The sequence below is a fragment of the Mastigoproctus giganteus genome, chromosome 10 (genome assembly GCF_048544385.1).
Source record: "Mastigoproctus giganteus isolate SK-2022 chromosome 10, ASM4854438v1, whole genome shotgun sequence".
Lineage (NCBI taxonomy): Eukaryota > Metazoa > Arthropoda > Arachnida > Uropygi > Thelyphonidae > Mastigoproctus > Mastigoproctus giganteus.
The window spans coordinates 132,104,100-132,119,917 of NC_143584.1; the positions used below are offsets into that span (position 1 = coordinate 132,104,100).

General features: G+C 36.1%; 1 protein-coding gene across 6 annotated transcripts in view; it reads right to left on the reverse strand.

The window, feature by feature from the left end:
• Positions 1–15,818, reverse strand: part of LOC150079291 (intermembrane lipid transfer protein VPS13D-like) — a 1,618,665-nt gene that overhangs the window by 499,763 nt on the left and 1,103,084 nt on the right. For all 6 annotated transcript variants that reach the window (XM_090383928.1, XM_090383929.1, XM_090383926.1 and 3 more), the window contains one exon: positions 8,630–8,720. In XM_090383928.1, coding sequence (XP_090240054.1) covers positions 8,630–8,720 — 91 coding nt within the window. The remainder of the gene's footprint in view (positions 1–8,629; positions 8,721–15,818) is intronic.

The following is a 15,818-nucleotide window of genomic DNA, read 5'->3' on the forward strand; positions in this document are numbered from 1 at the left end:
ATCAAAATAGGAATTTTTGTTAAAAATCTGGAAACTACTGGTGCCGAACTGTTTGCAGGTATTATTATTATTATTATTATTATTATTATTATTAATGGCCATATTGTACAAGGAAGCCTGAGGCTTATGCTGCACCAGCCAAAAAAAAAAAAAAAAAAAAAAATTCCCAAGTTACCCCCTGAGAGAGAGAGAGAAGTAGAAAGGAATCACCAAGAAAGAGAAGAATGATGATATCCAGCTCAGGACCCTGGGTTTGCCAAGCCCATACTCACTAGATGTGAGCCCCCGGGGTTAAATATACTTCTGTATACCTGCAAACAGTTCAGCAGCAGAAAGCACTGAAAAATGAAAGGCACACTTGAAATGAACAACTGAGCGATATCAAAACACTAACATAAGTGGTGCTTTACAGCTGGGATTTTGTTTAGCATCAAGCACACTCTCTAGAAAGTTCTATAAAAGCTGTATATTTAGTTCAGTTTCATATGTTCTTAGCATTAGCATTATCATTAGAATTAGTAGAGAAATATGATGCAAGAAAGCAAGCTTATACAGCATGAGATAAAAAAAAAAAAAAAAACATCACTCCAAGTATTCTTTTGTCCAGTTGTTCCTTGAATTTATTTAAGATATCAACTTCTACAAAGACAGATGGAACTTTGTTCCAGCAATCAACTATATACTGAAAAAAGGAAAATTTTCACACATCTATTCTGCAACTGTCTTTGAAAAAAAACCATTAAAGCCTTATACACCTCAATGAGATCACCTTGCAGGTGCCAAGACGCCAGACACTGCAATTTGCAGAACATAAGCCTTTCTTCATAAGAGGAGCCCTTTGTTCCCCCCACCAATCTTGTTGCCCTTCTCTGTACTTGTTTTAGCAACTCTACATACTTCCTAAAATGAGGACAAGAAACCGGTATGCAGTACTCAAGGCATGACCTGACTACTGCATTATATAAAGGTATAATTATCTTCTCGTCTCTACTAGCAAAATTCCTATATATCATTGACAAGACCCCATTTGCTACTCTTGCAGCCTATCTGCACTGCACAGAAAACTTCATATTTGACTAAATAATTACCTAAGATCTTTTTCATTCTCTACCACACTGAGTGTAGTACTGCACACTTGGTATGTTACTCTAGAATTAATGCTACCCACTTGGGGTACTTTGCTTTTGTCAAAGTTAAACTTCAGCTGCCACTTCTCACCCATCTGTTCATCTTTTCTAGATCCTGTTGCATCAGTGTACCATCTTTTAATAACCCTACCAACCTTTGTATTGTCTGCAAACTTAATGACCTCAACATGGACCCCTAGGACTCTCCTCTAATAACATTAGTCCACAAAGAGCAGTGTCCACTGATTATCACTTTCTGTCTTCTCCCACTCAACCATCCCTTCATCCAATGCAGCAACTTGTCCTTAATGCTATACTGCTCCAATTTGTACAGTAGTCTTCCAATCAAAATAAATGATATCAAAATAATTTTTTGCATCCAGTTCCTTTGTGACCACATCATAATATCTGATCAACTTGGTAAAATAAGACTTCCCCTTAACAAACCCATGCTGTTTCTGAATTATAACTGTAGTCTTCTCTAGATGATCCTGCAGTACTTCTTTAACCATTGACTCCAATATTTCCCCGGAACATAAGTTAAACTAACTGGTCTGTAATTATTCATGTCACCCTTAGGATCCACTTTTGTGAATTGGGGATACATTTGCACATCTCCAGTCCGTGGGGACTTCCCCCGAGTCCAAGGATGTTCTTGCAATTATGGCTAAGGGTTTGCTTACTTTCTTTGCCACCTCCTTTAATATAACTGGATAGATTCCATCCACCTCAGGTGCTTTTCTTATGTTCAATTTCAACAATTTCTCCTCCACTTCTTCTCTCAGTAATCATTTAGCTCCTCATAGTAGTAGTAGTAAGAGAGGCATGTGATGCAAGAAAGCAAGCATATGGGCTTATGTAGCATCAGACAAAAAAAAACAAAACAATTTTACACAACCATTTCCTCTGAAAGTTTATGCAGTTTCATTTTGAATTTATTTAAGCTATCAACTTCCACAATGACACATAGAAGTTTGTTCCAGCAATTAACCACCCACTGGTTTAAAGCAAATTTCCACACATCTATTTGTCTTTCTAAATTGTCTTTCCTCAATTTGAATTTATGACCCCTCAGGTTCGTAATCTGAGCAAGCAGAAGAATCCCGTCAGAATTCAGCATGCTCAACCCATTCAAGGCCTTATACACATGAATCAGATCATCTCATATGTGCCTAGCCTCCATCCGTTGCAATTTGCAGAACTTAAGCCTTTCTTGGTAAGAGGACCTCTTCATTCTCCTCATCAATCTTGTTGCCCTTTCTCTGTACACACTCAAGCATCTCTACATCCTTCCTAAAATGAGGACTCAAAACCTGTACACATTACTCAAAGCGTGGCCTGACCATTGCCTTATACAAAGGAATAATTACCTCCTTTTCTAGATGTTGGCGAATATCAAACCTTGTATAGTTTGTAATACTAATATATGTTACCCATTTCTCTAAATATATTTTTATTTTATTTTATTTTTTTACTATTTTTTGCGTTTCGTTACAATTTGAGAGAACGATTTGTAATTTTATTACTCTGATGTCAGTAACATTTTTTTTATAGAAAATTTATTGCCAGATCATTACAGATCAGAGAAAAATATTAAGACATGAATTTACACCAATCACTCAGAACCCCAACTTCCTTTCTTTGAAATTCGACTTTCTGCAGTCTAATTTTCCTAATATGGAGGGACACTTTATGCTGGTTCACTTTTCAAATTACTGGAGTAGACTGCCCAGAATAGAGATGCAGTAACTTAAATTGTTTCAGCATGCAAACCACTATTCTGAATAAGTTTAACAGAGTTTTGATGAAAACTTTGCCTTTTTCATTTTTGATGGTTCAATTACTTTGAGTAGGTAACTAATTTTATTATTATTTTTTTTCACTTATGAATTTTCATATTCATAGGTGTGCAATACTTATGAATACTGCACGCCACACAAAACTGTGGTGTGCAATTTTGCTCCTTTTTGAAAATCAGCAAAAAATATAGTCAACATTTTTGTGATCAATGGCTCAAAGATGTAAGAATAATAGAGGCATGTAATGCAAGAAAGCAGGCGAATGAGCTTATATAGCATCAGCTAAAAAAAAAAAAATTCACACAACCATTCCCTCTAAAAGTTTGTCCAGTTCCTCCTTGAATTTATTTAAGGTATCAACTTTAACAACAACAGATGGAAATTTGTTCCAGCAATTAGCCACCTGTTGGATAAAGGCAAATTTCCACACATCTATTCCATGATTTGTCTTTCCTCAATCTGAATTTATGTCCCCTCAGGTTGTAATCTTAGGAAGTGGAAGAACCCCATCAGAATTCAACGTGTTCAATCTCTTCAATGTTAAATTTAAGGGACTGGTTCTGCAAATTAAATGGTGATTATTTAAAATGTTTTTGTAAATATTGTAAATGCAGGCTGACAGCCAAATTAAGTGATACTGAAAGGCATCGTAATATAAACGAATCACAAGAAAGCCGAAGAGCCCTTTAGTTTTCAGCACTGAGAGTATTCCCATTCAAGAAAATTGGCAATACAGAACGTGCAATGCCAGAAAGCAGCATAGCATAGCATTTTTGATAACTGTGCAGGGGATCGAGATTTTATGGGGCCTGAAGCTTATATACTTTTTGTGGCCCTCTTTAAGAAAAAGAATGCAAAATTTCTTTGTATTTTTCTTGAAGCTGGTGGCCACTAAAACCATTGGCACAACAGCATGGTGCATGGTGGTGCCAAATGCACCATGGACATTCGAAGTCCAAAGGTGTTGCAAGTGCACTACCTTTGGATTTCAAAGTAATACACAATTTTTAATATTTTCATTAATTTATTGAAACATTAAAACAATACAAATTTTTTAATTCAAAATACAAGTCCTTACTCCCACTGGTCATGAAATGTTGGCTCAGCTGTATATGTAAGTTGACTTAATTAAAATATTGCATCTTTGTACAAAATTTGGTGAACAAAAAATTTATTTCCCATATGTACCACTTTGCAAAATATTCTGCCAGTGCCCATGACTCCAACACCACCCAACATGACAGTGTGATGGAAGGGAAGTCAGAAAGAGACAGCAGTGTTAACCGATTGTGGTTAAAGTATCTTACTTTTGCAAATCTTACAAAAACATATGACCATAAGAACATATTGCTAGGGCCTCTCCCAGGTTCCATGTGTTCTTTGTCAAATGTTTGGAAATAATATATTATTGTCATTTATTGTGATTAATATGTATTATTATCCACATGCTTTTCTAATATTCAAATAAAGATAATAATCAATAAAACATTATTTGTGTGTATGTATAAGTGTTCCTAGGTCTATCGAAAAAAAAAAAAAAAACAACATTTAAACACCTGGCTGCCATGCCCCACCCCTTATGATGATACCTGGATATGTCACTGTGCTAGTGTGTTAATGACCAGCCCACAAGTTCCAGTTCTATATCTGGGAAGTTAAAATCCCCCAATTATAATACAATATGATTTACTTGCCCACTATTTCTCTGTATGGTTGTTCAATGTACTTATCAAAGTCATTAGGCCTATACCACACTCCTACTCTCAATTTCACTTTCCCAGTGCTTATGATGCACCAAACTGACTCAATGCTGCACTTTCCACCTCTGTCAACTGGATGCACTTCCTTAGATTTTATGCATTTCTTAACTAACAAGCATGCCCCCTCCTCCTTATCTATCCTTTCTGTACATATTGCACTCTCCAAATTCCAATTCTGCATTCCTTATACCTGTGTGACACCATGTTTCTGATATCACAATAACATTAGCCTTTGATGTCTTGACCAGCACCTCAAATACATCAAATTTATTTACCAAACTCCTAGCATTTGTGTACATGCAAGAATCTGGCACCTATTCTTACTCTTAGTTACCCTAACACAGCCCATTTATTTACTTGTTCTAAGATGACACCCAGGTCCTTGAAATCCCCAGCACCCTACTTTCCAGGCTGCTGCTCATTCCAATAGAAACAGCGCAAGAATCAAATTTGGGAGTGTAAGCAATGGTGAGCAAGGGGAATGCTTTCATCAAGCCATATCCATGATGGAAAAGTGGTACTATGGTTGCTGGGATCATTGAGGGAAAATTACTGCTGGTTTCTTAAAACAGAAAGCAAAATGGACTATAAGAAAAACTCTGAGTCATAAACATTTCTAAGGAAACAGAATCTATATAGTACATTATATATGTTTGCTTAATGCATTTTAAAATGAATACAAAAGATCAATTTTTAATATATCATTATGTATTACTATTATAATATTTGAAACAGGCTGTTCATTAAGTTATTAAAATTTCAGTATATCTTTCAATGGAGATGTGACACAGAAATTTTGGGATGTTTGGAATCAGAATATCAATTTCCATTGCTCTGGAGGTAAGATACTTTTTTTGGTGGCTAGTGTTATTTATATAATTACAGCAAAACATCGATAATCCAAACAAACTGAGATAGGGGGTAGTTCGGACTTCCGATTTTCGAACTTATCAAAAAATACTGTTCTGGAAACTAAAATAAAAAGGTTTAGTAAGTTTAGAAATACAAACACTAAGTTGTACTTGTGTATTTTTATTCATAGGTAACAAAATAAATGGAACTTTCAGCTATAATAACACACATGTACAGGCCATTAACGAAAATAATTACTTACATTTTGCTGTGCCATTTTCAAACTTTGTTTTCTTATTGCCAGATCATTCTTTTCAGCAAGAGTAGTGGACAGCATTCAGTTTTTTGATTGTTCACTGATTCATCATTCAGTTTGTTTGTTGATTTTCGGGTATCATTTAAAATTTTGTTAATTGGTAAGGTAATAAAAGTGTAAATTGATGTTTTATATCTTAATTTTTATAGCATATGGATAATATTTCTCCGATTTTCTCTTAATTAGAATTGCCATTTAATAGAATCAAAATTAAACTTGCAAACATGATCACAATAACCGACGCTTACTCTAATTATTTTATGGAACCAGCATAAAAATAAATAAATGCTGGCTCGTTCGGATTATTGACGTTTCAAATTTTCAATGCTTTACTATATAGTAATTTCTATCAATATATATTGATAGAAATTATATATATATATATATATATATATGAAACACGAAAACGAAGAAGTGGAAGGAAAAAAAAAAAAACAAGGAAAAAACAAGGAAAAACAGTACGTGTACCTGAATGCGCAAAGCAGCAAAACAGGATACATGTATATAAATAAGTGTCACCAATGAAAGTAAAATAAAATAAAATAAAATAAAATAAATATAGATGGAGAAGTTATTAAACACAAAATGCCGAGCCTAGTTGAAGAAAAAAGAGAAAAAGAATGTTAAGAACCTATATAAAAAATTAAGTAGAATTAAATCTGAATTAATGCCGAATTAACAGGCCAATGATATGTACAAAAGCTGAAAGAAAAAGAGGGGAGGGTAATAGAGATAAAAATTATAAAATAAAAATTAAAGAATTAAAAATTAAAAATTGGTACATAGATCATGTATTTCATCAGGGGGCTACACCTGATCATGTACCAAACACTGTGTTTCTATGCAAACTCATGCTGATGGAGACGCTATAGAAATGAAATGGATATAAAAAAATGAAATGAAAAAAATTTTAAAAAAATAATTTTTATATCCATTTCATATAAAAAATGAAATGAAAAAAATTTTAAAAAATAATTTTTATATCCATTTCATTTTTTTATATCCATTTCATTTCTATAGCATCTCCATCAGCATGAGTTTGCATAGAAACACAGTGTTTGGTACATGATCAGGTGTAGCCCCCTGATGAAATACCTGATCTATGTACCAATTTTTAATTTTTAATTCTTTAATTTTTATTTTATAATTTTAATTTTTATTTTATAATTTTTATCTCTATTATCCTCCCCTCTTTTTCTTTCAGCTTTTGTACATATGATTGGCCTGTTAATTCGGCATTAATTCAGATTTAATTCTACTTAATTTTTTTTATATAGGTTCTTAACATTCTTTTTCTCTTTTTTCTTCAACTAGGCTCGGCATTTTGTGTTTAATAACTTCTCCATCTATTTTTATTTTTATTTTATTTTATTTTACTTTCATTGGTGACACATATACAGTAATACCCCGAAGTTACGCGATAGGTGGGTCCGACGAAAATCGCGTAAGTCGAATTCGCGTAAGTCGGGGTACAACTTTGCATATAAATACATATAAATTTTGCTTAATTGGGACCAAGGACTAACAAAAACACTAGTTTAGAAGAAAAATATTAATATAATTGCAGTTCTTTATACATATTAATACAAAATATGTATTAAAAAAACAAATGACTTACGTAAAAAAGTTATTTCGATGTCGACGGCTTCATAAAATCTAACAAATTCGTCTGACGACACAGCGCCTTCTTTTTTTCACGCAGAATTTTTTCGTAGCAAGCTAATAATTTTTTTATTCCTTGCTATGTAGCTATAACGCATTCTTCGTTGGAGTCTATGTTTTCTAAAATTTTTAAGCCCTTTACAATTGAGCCCTTTTCAATTTTCAACATGTCAAGTTTGCAATTGTCATGTGCTTTTCGCCGTTGCCTCATTTAGGCCTGTAGCACGTGCAATATCACATGGTCTTTCATTTCGCTCAAAGCGTTTCACAATTTCATATTTTTTCTCTATCGACAGAGGCGGACTTACCGGGGAAACCCCAGTGGGCCAGTGTGATTTTGGCCATAAACCATAGTATGAGGCCACTATAAATTTTCCTGGGTAAGAATTTTTGAGCCAGTCCGCCTCTGTTTATCGATAATTGCTTTTCTTTTTCTCTCTGAATCTGCAGTGTCTTCACCAGGACGCTTCCTTTTCACACCTTTTAATTAAGTATTTCACTCATTTTTAGGGAATAAAGCGCAATTACAAAACGAGGAGGCACGCTTGATACGCATAAACAAAGCTGCGCGCATGTAGCAACTGAATAAACAACACCATAAAGGCAGAGATACACTATTAACACCTCACATTTCTAGGGGTTACTACCATAAAACAATAAAAATCCAGTTGCGTTTCTGCTAGTGAAATCTGTTATAAACTGGTAGTAAACTCGATCTAACTGCATTTGCGATTATACCGATAGCTGGAATTGTTGGTTTTTACGTTATTATGGTGAAATGTGTTTCCCCTTCACTGATATAAAAAACATAAAAGCAGCAAAGTTGAATTTTGTTCATCTTTCGCTCTCATTCTCCGCCGTCGCACCATATATCGATAACATATGAAAAACGACCTTGAAGATAGTGGGCGGCAGCGTTGCCAAACGAAAAAATCAAGAACCGCGTAACTCCGAGTTTGCGTAAGTTGGGGTATTACTGTGTATATATATATATATATATATATATATATAAACAGAGCATTACAGAATGTTAGTATACTAATGTATAAAGGGGAATAAAAAATGGAATTAGAAATATGAAAAGAAACCTCTACATAAACACCATTAACTTACTTTCTAAAATAATCTTCTGTCCAGTTTTTTTTCACCTCACTATATATTTTCAGGAAAGCACTTGTAATATTTACATTAAGTGTATCTTCGGCTGAAACAACATAAAATAATTTAAGTTCACAGAATAGAACTATATTTCTTTATAATAATATAAAAATTGCAGGTTTGTTGTAACTAATGAAGTCTATAAACAACACACTTGTCAATTCAAAATGAGTTATATATATATATATATATATCAATCATTTTTTTTTTTCAAAAAAAAAAAAAAAAAATTCAATTTATTTCTTCAGCATTAACATAAGTGCTTTGCAGACTGCATGTATCACAACTCCTGCATAGCTTATACATTAATTACATCCAAGTTCAAAAGGAATTACATTTATTAATGCATTGTCATTTATTCTCCATAAAATTTTATGGTGAACTAACTAAACAAAATGGAAAGAAATGAAAGCTTAATATTAAACAATCTGCGTGTGTGTGTCAGGGCTGTAGAAGAGGGCAAACACCGTATACTCTCCGGATTTTTTTTTTTAGGTGAATAGTGTATACCTTCTGGTTTCTGAAAGACTTGAGAAAACAAATATTATAAAAAATTAATTTCATCGACTATCAGAAGTTTTTCTTATGCTGCTTACAAAAATGCAGAATATTATGTTGAAAAATTGCTTATTTCATTCTAGGCACCCAAAGCAGATTTGGTCAATAAGCCTGATATGCACAGTATACTCTGCTTTTCGTAATATTCAAAGAGTATACCTTCTGCTAATTTTATGACTACAGCATTGGTGTGTATGTGCGTGACTGTTTGTTTCTACATATAGATTACAACATGATGAATTTCAAGTACTGATTAAGTCATCAGCTTCAGACTTTGTAGGGATTGCGGAGACATGGTATTACTCAGACATAAGCGATGATGAATTTGAATATGAGGAGTTCAATGTATACAGGAAGGACACAAAGGGCAGGAGTGCAGGACTTATGCTCTTAGTTAAAGAAACATATTAAATTGTTCCAGCAATTTACAGCAATTTGTTCCAACAATTTACCACTTGCTTGGTGAATGCAAACTTAACATTTATTCCGCAGCCATGTTTCCTCAATTTGAATTTATGTTTCCCTCATTGTGTGTAGTTTGAGTTATCACTGGGCTATCAGCATTGAGCTTGCCAAATACATCTGAAGCCTCAATTAGACAGACACCTCAATCAGATCACATTGTAGGTGCCTAGTCTCCAGAGCCGGAGCCTTTCTTGGTAAGTAAGACCACCCTTTTGTTCCCTTCGCCAATCTCATTGCTCTTCCCTGTACCCTTCCAGCAGATCAGAATCCTTAAAATGATGCCTCCAGACCTGTATGCATTATTCAATATGCAGCCTAACCATTGCCTCATACAGTGGGATTATCCCTGCTAGCAAAATTCCTCTATATCATTAACAAATTGTCTTGAGCTGTCCTGCTAACCTTTCTGCACTGCTAAGAGAACTTTATATATGACTGCACAATTACCCCAAGTCTTTTTCATTTTCCACTATTCTGAGTAGTACCATGGAGTTGGTACATTGATCTGGGATTATTCCTGCCCATATGGGTCCTTGAGATTGTCACAGACATTCTCTCAGATATGCCAGACAAGCTATACTTGCTACCTGGGAGTCAAAAAAGCTGATGGAACTGATATTAGGGTGACATTCAAGTCGAATGGACCCAATTTTGGCAAAGTCCAGATGGTCTGCGAAAGCCAAATCCTCTGCTTGAACCTACACGATGGTGGGACTGTTAATAATTCTAGATATAACCTCCATGCACAAGCATACTGTGGGTGGGTCTATGGAAAAGTGGCTCCATACATTTCGCCCCCAGTAGATAATGAGTAGACCCCTAAATTTAACTCTAAAGTCCAGCTACAGGACCAAAAGAAATAATCGGTCCATATTTATTAAACAGTTTAGACCTTCAAAAATCTAATTTTATGCCAATCCACGTAATGGTTTCCTTGCTGCCAGAGTTATGGTGTTTGAGGACAGAAGTCTTGAGCGCTCATTGTTGAGACCGCACGGTCTGAACACTATGGTTCTGACAGTGGGGAAGATGTCCTACCTGTTTTGCAAAATTGATATTGCCATCCTCAAGAATTATTAGCGAGTTGGACTAGGAGAGTTGGAAAAGAAGCTTCCTATATCTAAAATAAAGGTAATCCTGTTGATTTATAATATAACAGAATACAGCTAGGCCTCGGATAACGCGAGTTCGATTAACACGATATTCAGTTAACGCTATTTGAAAAATGATACCGCTTTTCACTTTACACGATGCAAATGTCCAGTTAACGCAATATTTTTTTTATGCGATAGTTGAAAAAGATTTGAATCGAGCGTTAAGCTTACCGCGAGTCGTACGGTCAATAAACAAACGTTTGCCGGCTGCCCGCCTCGGTGTGTTCCATCAACCATCGGAAGAAGACATGTTTGTCTCCTGCTAATAAAGTCAATGCAGACTTGCATTTAAAAATTCAAATTTTTAAATGAGCCAGATGACAATGTTACCGCGAAGGAGATAACGGTAAAAGAATTAGATGAAATCTTTCGTATCGCATAGAACCTCAAACAAAAGGTTTGATGTTCTCTACGATATTTATTTCGCCAGGGCCCAGGAAAGATTGTTGTCGGCTATCGGAAATTGATTGATGAAAAGAGAAAGTCAACACTGTTCAAATATTTCCGCAACAGTAATTTATTCATTGTGTATTTTATGTCAGAGGTTCCCAAAGTTTCTCGGTTCACGGCGCCTTTAATGTCTCAGTAATTTTTTCAAGGTGCACCCAGACCAAAAGAAATACCTAACAGTTTCATTTAGTAGTTAGGTCCAAACAACTTAATAAGAAATGCTGAAACTGTGAACTACCTCGAGCTAGTAGTTCGTGCGGTGTCCGACAGATGTCGAGTATCGCTGTTTCCCTCGAAAATTTAAAATATTCCGCAGTGCACAGTTAAAGAACCGCTGTTTTATGCAATAAACATTTAATTTCATAATTATTTTCATTATCTTTTACATTATATACAGTTAAAAAGTTATTTAAAAGGTATTTTTAAAATTCTTTATTGACATTCCAGAAGGTCATGGACCAATTATAATTTTTCCTATTGGTTATGATATTCAAGTAATGCGTTTCCGTTTTGCAGGATGCACTCGCGGGACGAATTAATCGCGTTAATCGAGGCCCACCTGTATAGGAATTATCGAGCACTTAATAGCTCTCAATTATCAAATCTATTAAACAGTTTTTAATGTATGATTCTCAGGACGAACTGCTCCCAGGTCGCATGTTTATTTTTTCCACTAGTAACAATCTTCAGTTATTGCCGCATAGCCAGGAGTGGTTTCTGATGGAACAAGAAGTATGCTGCAATTTCTAGAATCAAAAGAATAGTCCAAGATTTTCAAAATCGTAATGTGATTGATTACCTTAGAAGCATTGCATACAACTTCGAGTTTTAAACAATAATAACGTGCATTTATTCTATGATTGATTATCTTTGATTTGATTACCTTTACCTTTGATTGATTGATTGATTGATTACCTTTGTTTGATTCATTCTATTAAAACAAAATAAATTAGAATTAATAAAAAATTAGTTGTATTATTTACATTTCTATAGCCTATTCATTATCTACTGGGGCGAAATGTGGGAGATGAAATGCGGGGGGCGAAATGCGGAGGACGAAATTCGAGGGGTGAAATGCGGGGGAGCAACTTTTCCAGATCGCATGTGGGTGACCACCCAGGTGTGGGTCACCACTCTCTGTGGTGACCCACACCACAGAGAGTAATGCTGCCCCTCTGTGTTACAAGGTAATACTAGGTGACAGATGACTCTCATCAAAAGGTGCAATACCATCACTATGCTTATTGGAGGATTGAAGTGGTGGAGTCCGTGTTTAGTGTTTAGTGTCCAGAGCTAAGTTCCGGTCAACCCTTACCCATCTCTCCCATCATGCAGTATGACTGATGACTTTTGAGGTTATGATGAACATCATGGCGAGATTCAATCTTCCTTACATTTCAATCTTCCTTTCAATTCGCAGGCCGGCCACTAATTAGTACAGCTGACAGAACCTGTTGGTAACTCTCTAGGAGGCTTCCGGATCAGCTAGTGTATAATCTTGCTACCTCTATTCTGCCAGATAGTGACTGGAGGGAGTCCGAGTAGTGTGTATACGGGGAGACACTGTCGAGGCCAATTTATGTCAGGGATCTAGGTATATTCTTACCATGTGTATGCTATAACCAAAAATTTCATTACATCATACAGCATGTCCCCCAACGCTTTTTCTTACTATTGAATACATCATGAATTGTCAAACTAATAGAGTAAGCTTATCTGCGGAAAGAACTAAACCTCCCAAACACTTCCTAGTTCATTTCACAAATATACATGGTCTCAATTCTAATCTCAATGATGTCCATTTCCACTTGCAATCTGCCAAACCCCATGTACTTTTTCTGACAGAATCTTAGTTATCGGTTGAGTCAACTACTGCTCATCTCAGTTGCCCAAATTCTTCACTGAATGATTCCTTTTGCCTCAAAGGTGGTACTTGTGGATATGTCCATTCCGATATTCCCTGTCAGAGAGTTGGAAATTTGGAAGTTCCTCTCTTCGATCTCCTCTGGCTTAAAATCTGTCTACTTCATTGTGCCAAATTCATCTGTTGTCTCTACCATTCTCCTAACTCCACTAATCACTTGGAGTTCTTTGATTTCCTCTCTTTGCAACTTGACTTTCTCCAGTCCAACTTTTCTAAGTGTGAGTTAATTTTCCATGGTGATTTTAATGTTCACATCTCTAGCTAACTACGTTTTCTAGGCACCTGACCGAACTGGTCAAGACGCCGAGGCTTTTGCAATTACTAATAACCTTGCAGAGATTGTTAATTTACGTAAAAGAAAACCTGACAATTCTAACCATACAGCCAAAACATTTGATCTTTTGCTCACAAACAACTCTTCTAAGTACACGGTCGAAGTGAGAGGTCCTTTAGGCACTTCAGATCACAACTTGGTGATTGTCTCTTCTCCAATGGAACCTTTATCTCATGGCTATTCCCAACCTCGTGTTATTTGGCATTACAAGAGTGCAAAATGGGATGACCTGCAAGACTTCCTTTCTTCTTTTCCTTGGTCGGATTACTGTTTCAAAACTTCTGATGTCAACGTTTGCTCATATTGTGTCAGTGAAATTATTCTTGCAGGAATGGAATCCTTTATCACACGCTCCACTTTAAAATCTCATCCTTTATCTAAACCTTGGTTTTCCAATAAATGTGCTAAAGCTGTTGAAGAGAAGAATGTTGCATATCGTAATTGGTTTGTTTCTAACTCTTCAGTTTCATTTTCTGCGTACACAAAAGCTCGCAACAATTGCAAAACAGTTATTAATCAGTCCAAACTAGAGTTTGAACAGGCTAAGAGTTGCTTCTTGCTCTAATGTTAGCCGAGCATTCTTGCCAAAGCTATTGGCTGAAACTTTTGCCCATCTCTGCTCCCGCCTCTGTCCAAACCAGATGGTTCTGTTGCCACTTCAGCCAAGGATAAAGCTGACTTGCTACCATCCCATTTTTTTCCAACTCATATATTAATGATTTTGGTAAAATACCTCCCACCATTCCCAACACACTCAATTCAATGCCTCCTGTGGTCTTCCATCAAAAGGATGTCAGAAGGATTTTGACGAATCTTGAAGCTAAGAAAGCTCCAGGTCCCGATGGTATTTCTCCACTTGTTATCAAAACCTGTGCTCCTGAACTTACTCTTATTCTTGCCGCCTTTTTTCACTTTCTTACTCCAAAGGTGTTTTTCCTTCTACTTGGAAATTTGCTCATATCCAGCCAGTTCCTAAAACGGGTGACAAATCCCTCCCGTCCAATTATCGTCCCATTGCAATTACTGCTACTCATTCTAAAGTAATGGGGAAATCAATTAACCGCCAACTCTTAAACTACCTAGAAACCTTCCGTCTGATGAATGATCACCAGTGTGGATTCCGTTGGTGTCGATCTACTGGCTCGACATTCTGGGTTATGTTACCCATTCATGGACTAATTCAACGGAAAGGTTCGGTGAAACACAAGTAGTTGCTCTTGACATATCAAAGGCTTTCAATCGTGTTTGGCATAAAGGTCTTCTAAACAAGCTTCCATCTTATGGTTTGCCAATTGTTTTTAGTAATTGGCTATCCAGTTTTCTCTCTGATCGCTCACTGAGTGTGATGGTAGATGGCTCTCTGTCTTCTAACTTCTCCACTAATGCTGATTTTCCCCAAGGTTCAGTTCTTTCCCCCACTCTTTTCCTCTTGTATATTACTGACCTTCGTCCATTGACTGGAAATCCTATCCATAGTTTTGCCGATGATAGCACATTGCATTCCACTTTCCATTTTGCGAAACCTTGTCCTGCTCAATCAGCTTCAACTTCTCGAAAATCTGCTACCAATTCCTTAAACGCTGATCTTCAAGTATTTCTCCAGTGGGGTAAAGAGAATTTAGTTGATTTTAACCCTTCTAAAACTCAGTCTTGCCTTATATCTCGCAAAAAGGATTCTTCTGCTCCTATGCTTGCAACATCATGCAAGCATACTACGATTTCTAGGCAAAATGATATATCTCTTTTGGGAATTACCCTGACTCTCTTGGCACAAGCAAATTACAAATATTGCTTCCTCTGCATCTAAAAAAACTTGGTTTTCTCTTTCGCTCTCGGCGTTACTTTTCTTCCAAACAGCTGCTCACTCTGTATAAATTGCAAATCCGCCCTGCCATGGAATATTGTTCCGACAACTGTGCTGGTGCCCCCAAAACATCTCTCAGGCTTCTTGGTTCCATTCAGAAGAGGGCAGTTAGGTTAATTAGTGATCGTCTATAACAGAGTCTCTCCACTGGCTGTCTCATAGACGTACTGTTTCTGCTGCATGCCTCTTCTACAGATACTTCCATGGGCACTGTTCTTCTGAATTGGCTTCTCTAATTCCCGCTCTCTCTTTCAATACAGGCCGCCACCAGCCAACATCCATTTACTGTCCAACTCCAAACCCACGGAACCAACTTTTCACCTTGCTCGTTTATTCATTCAACTGCCATTTTCTGGAACAACCTTCCTTCACATGTATTTCCTGAAAATTACAGT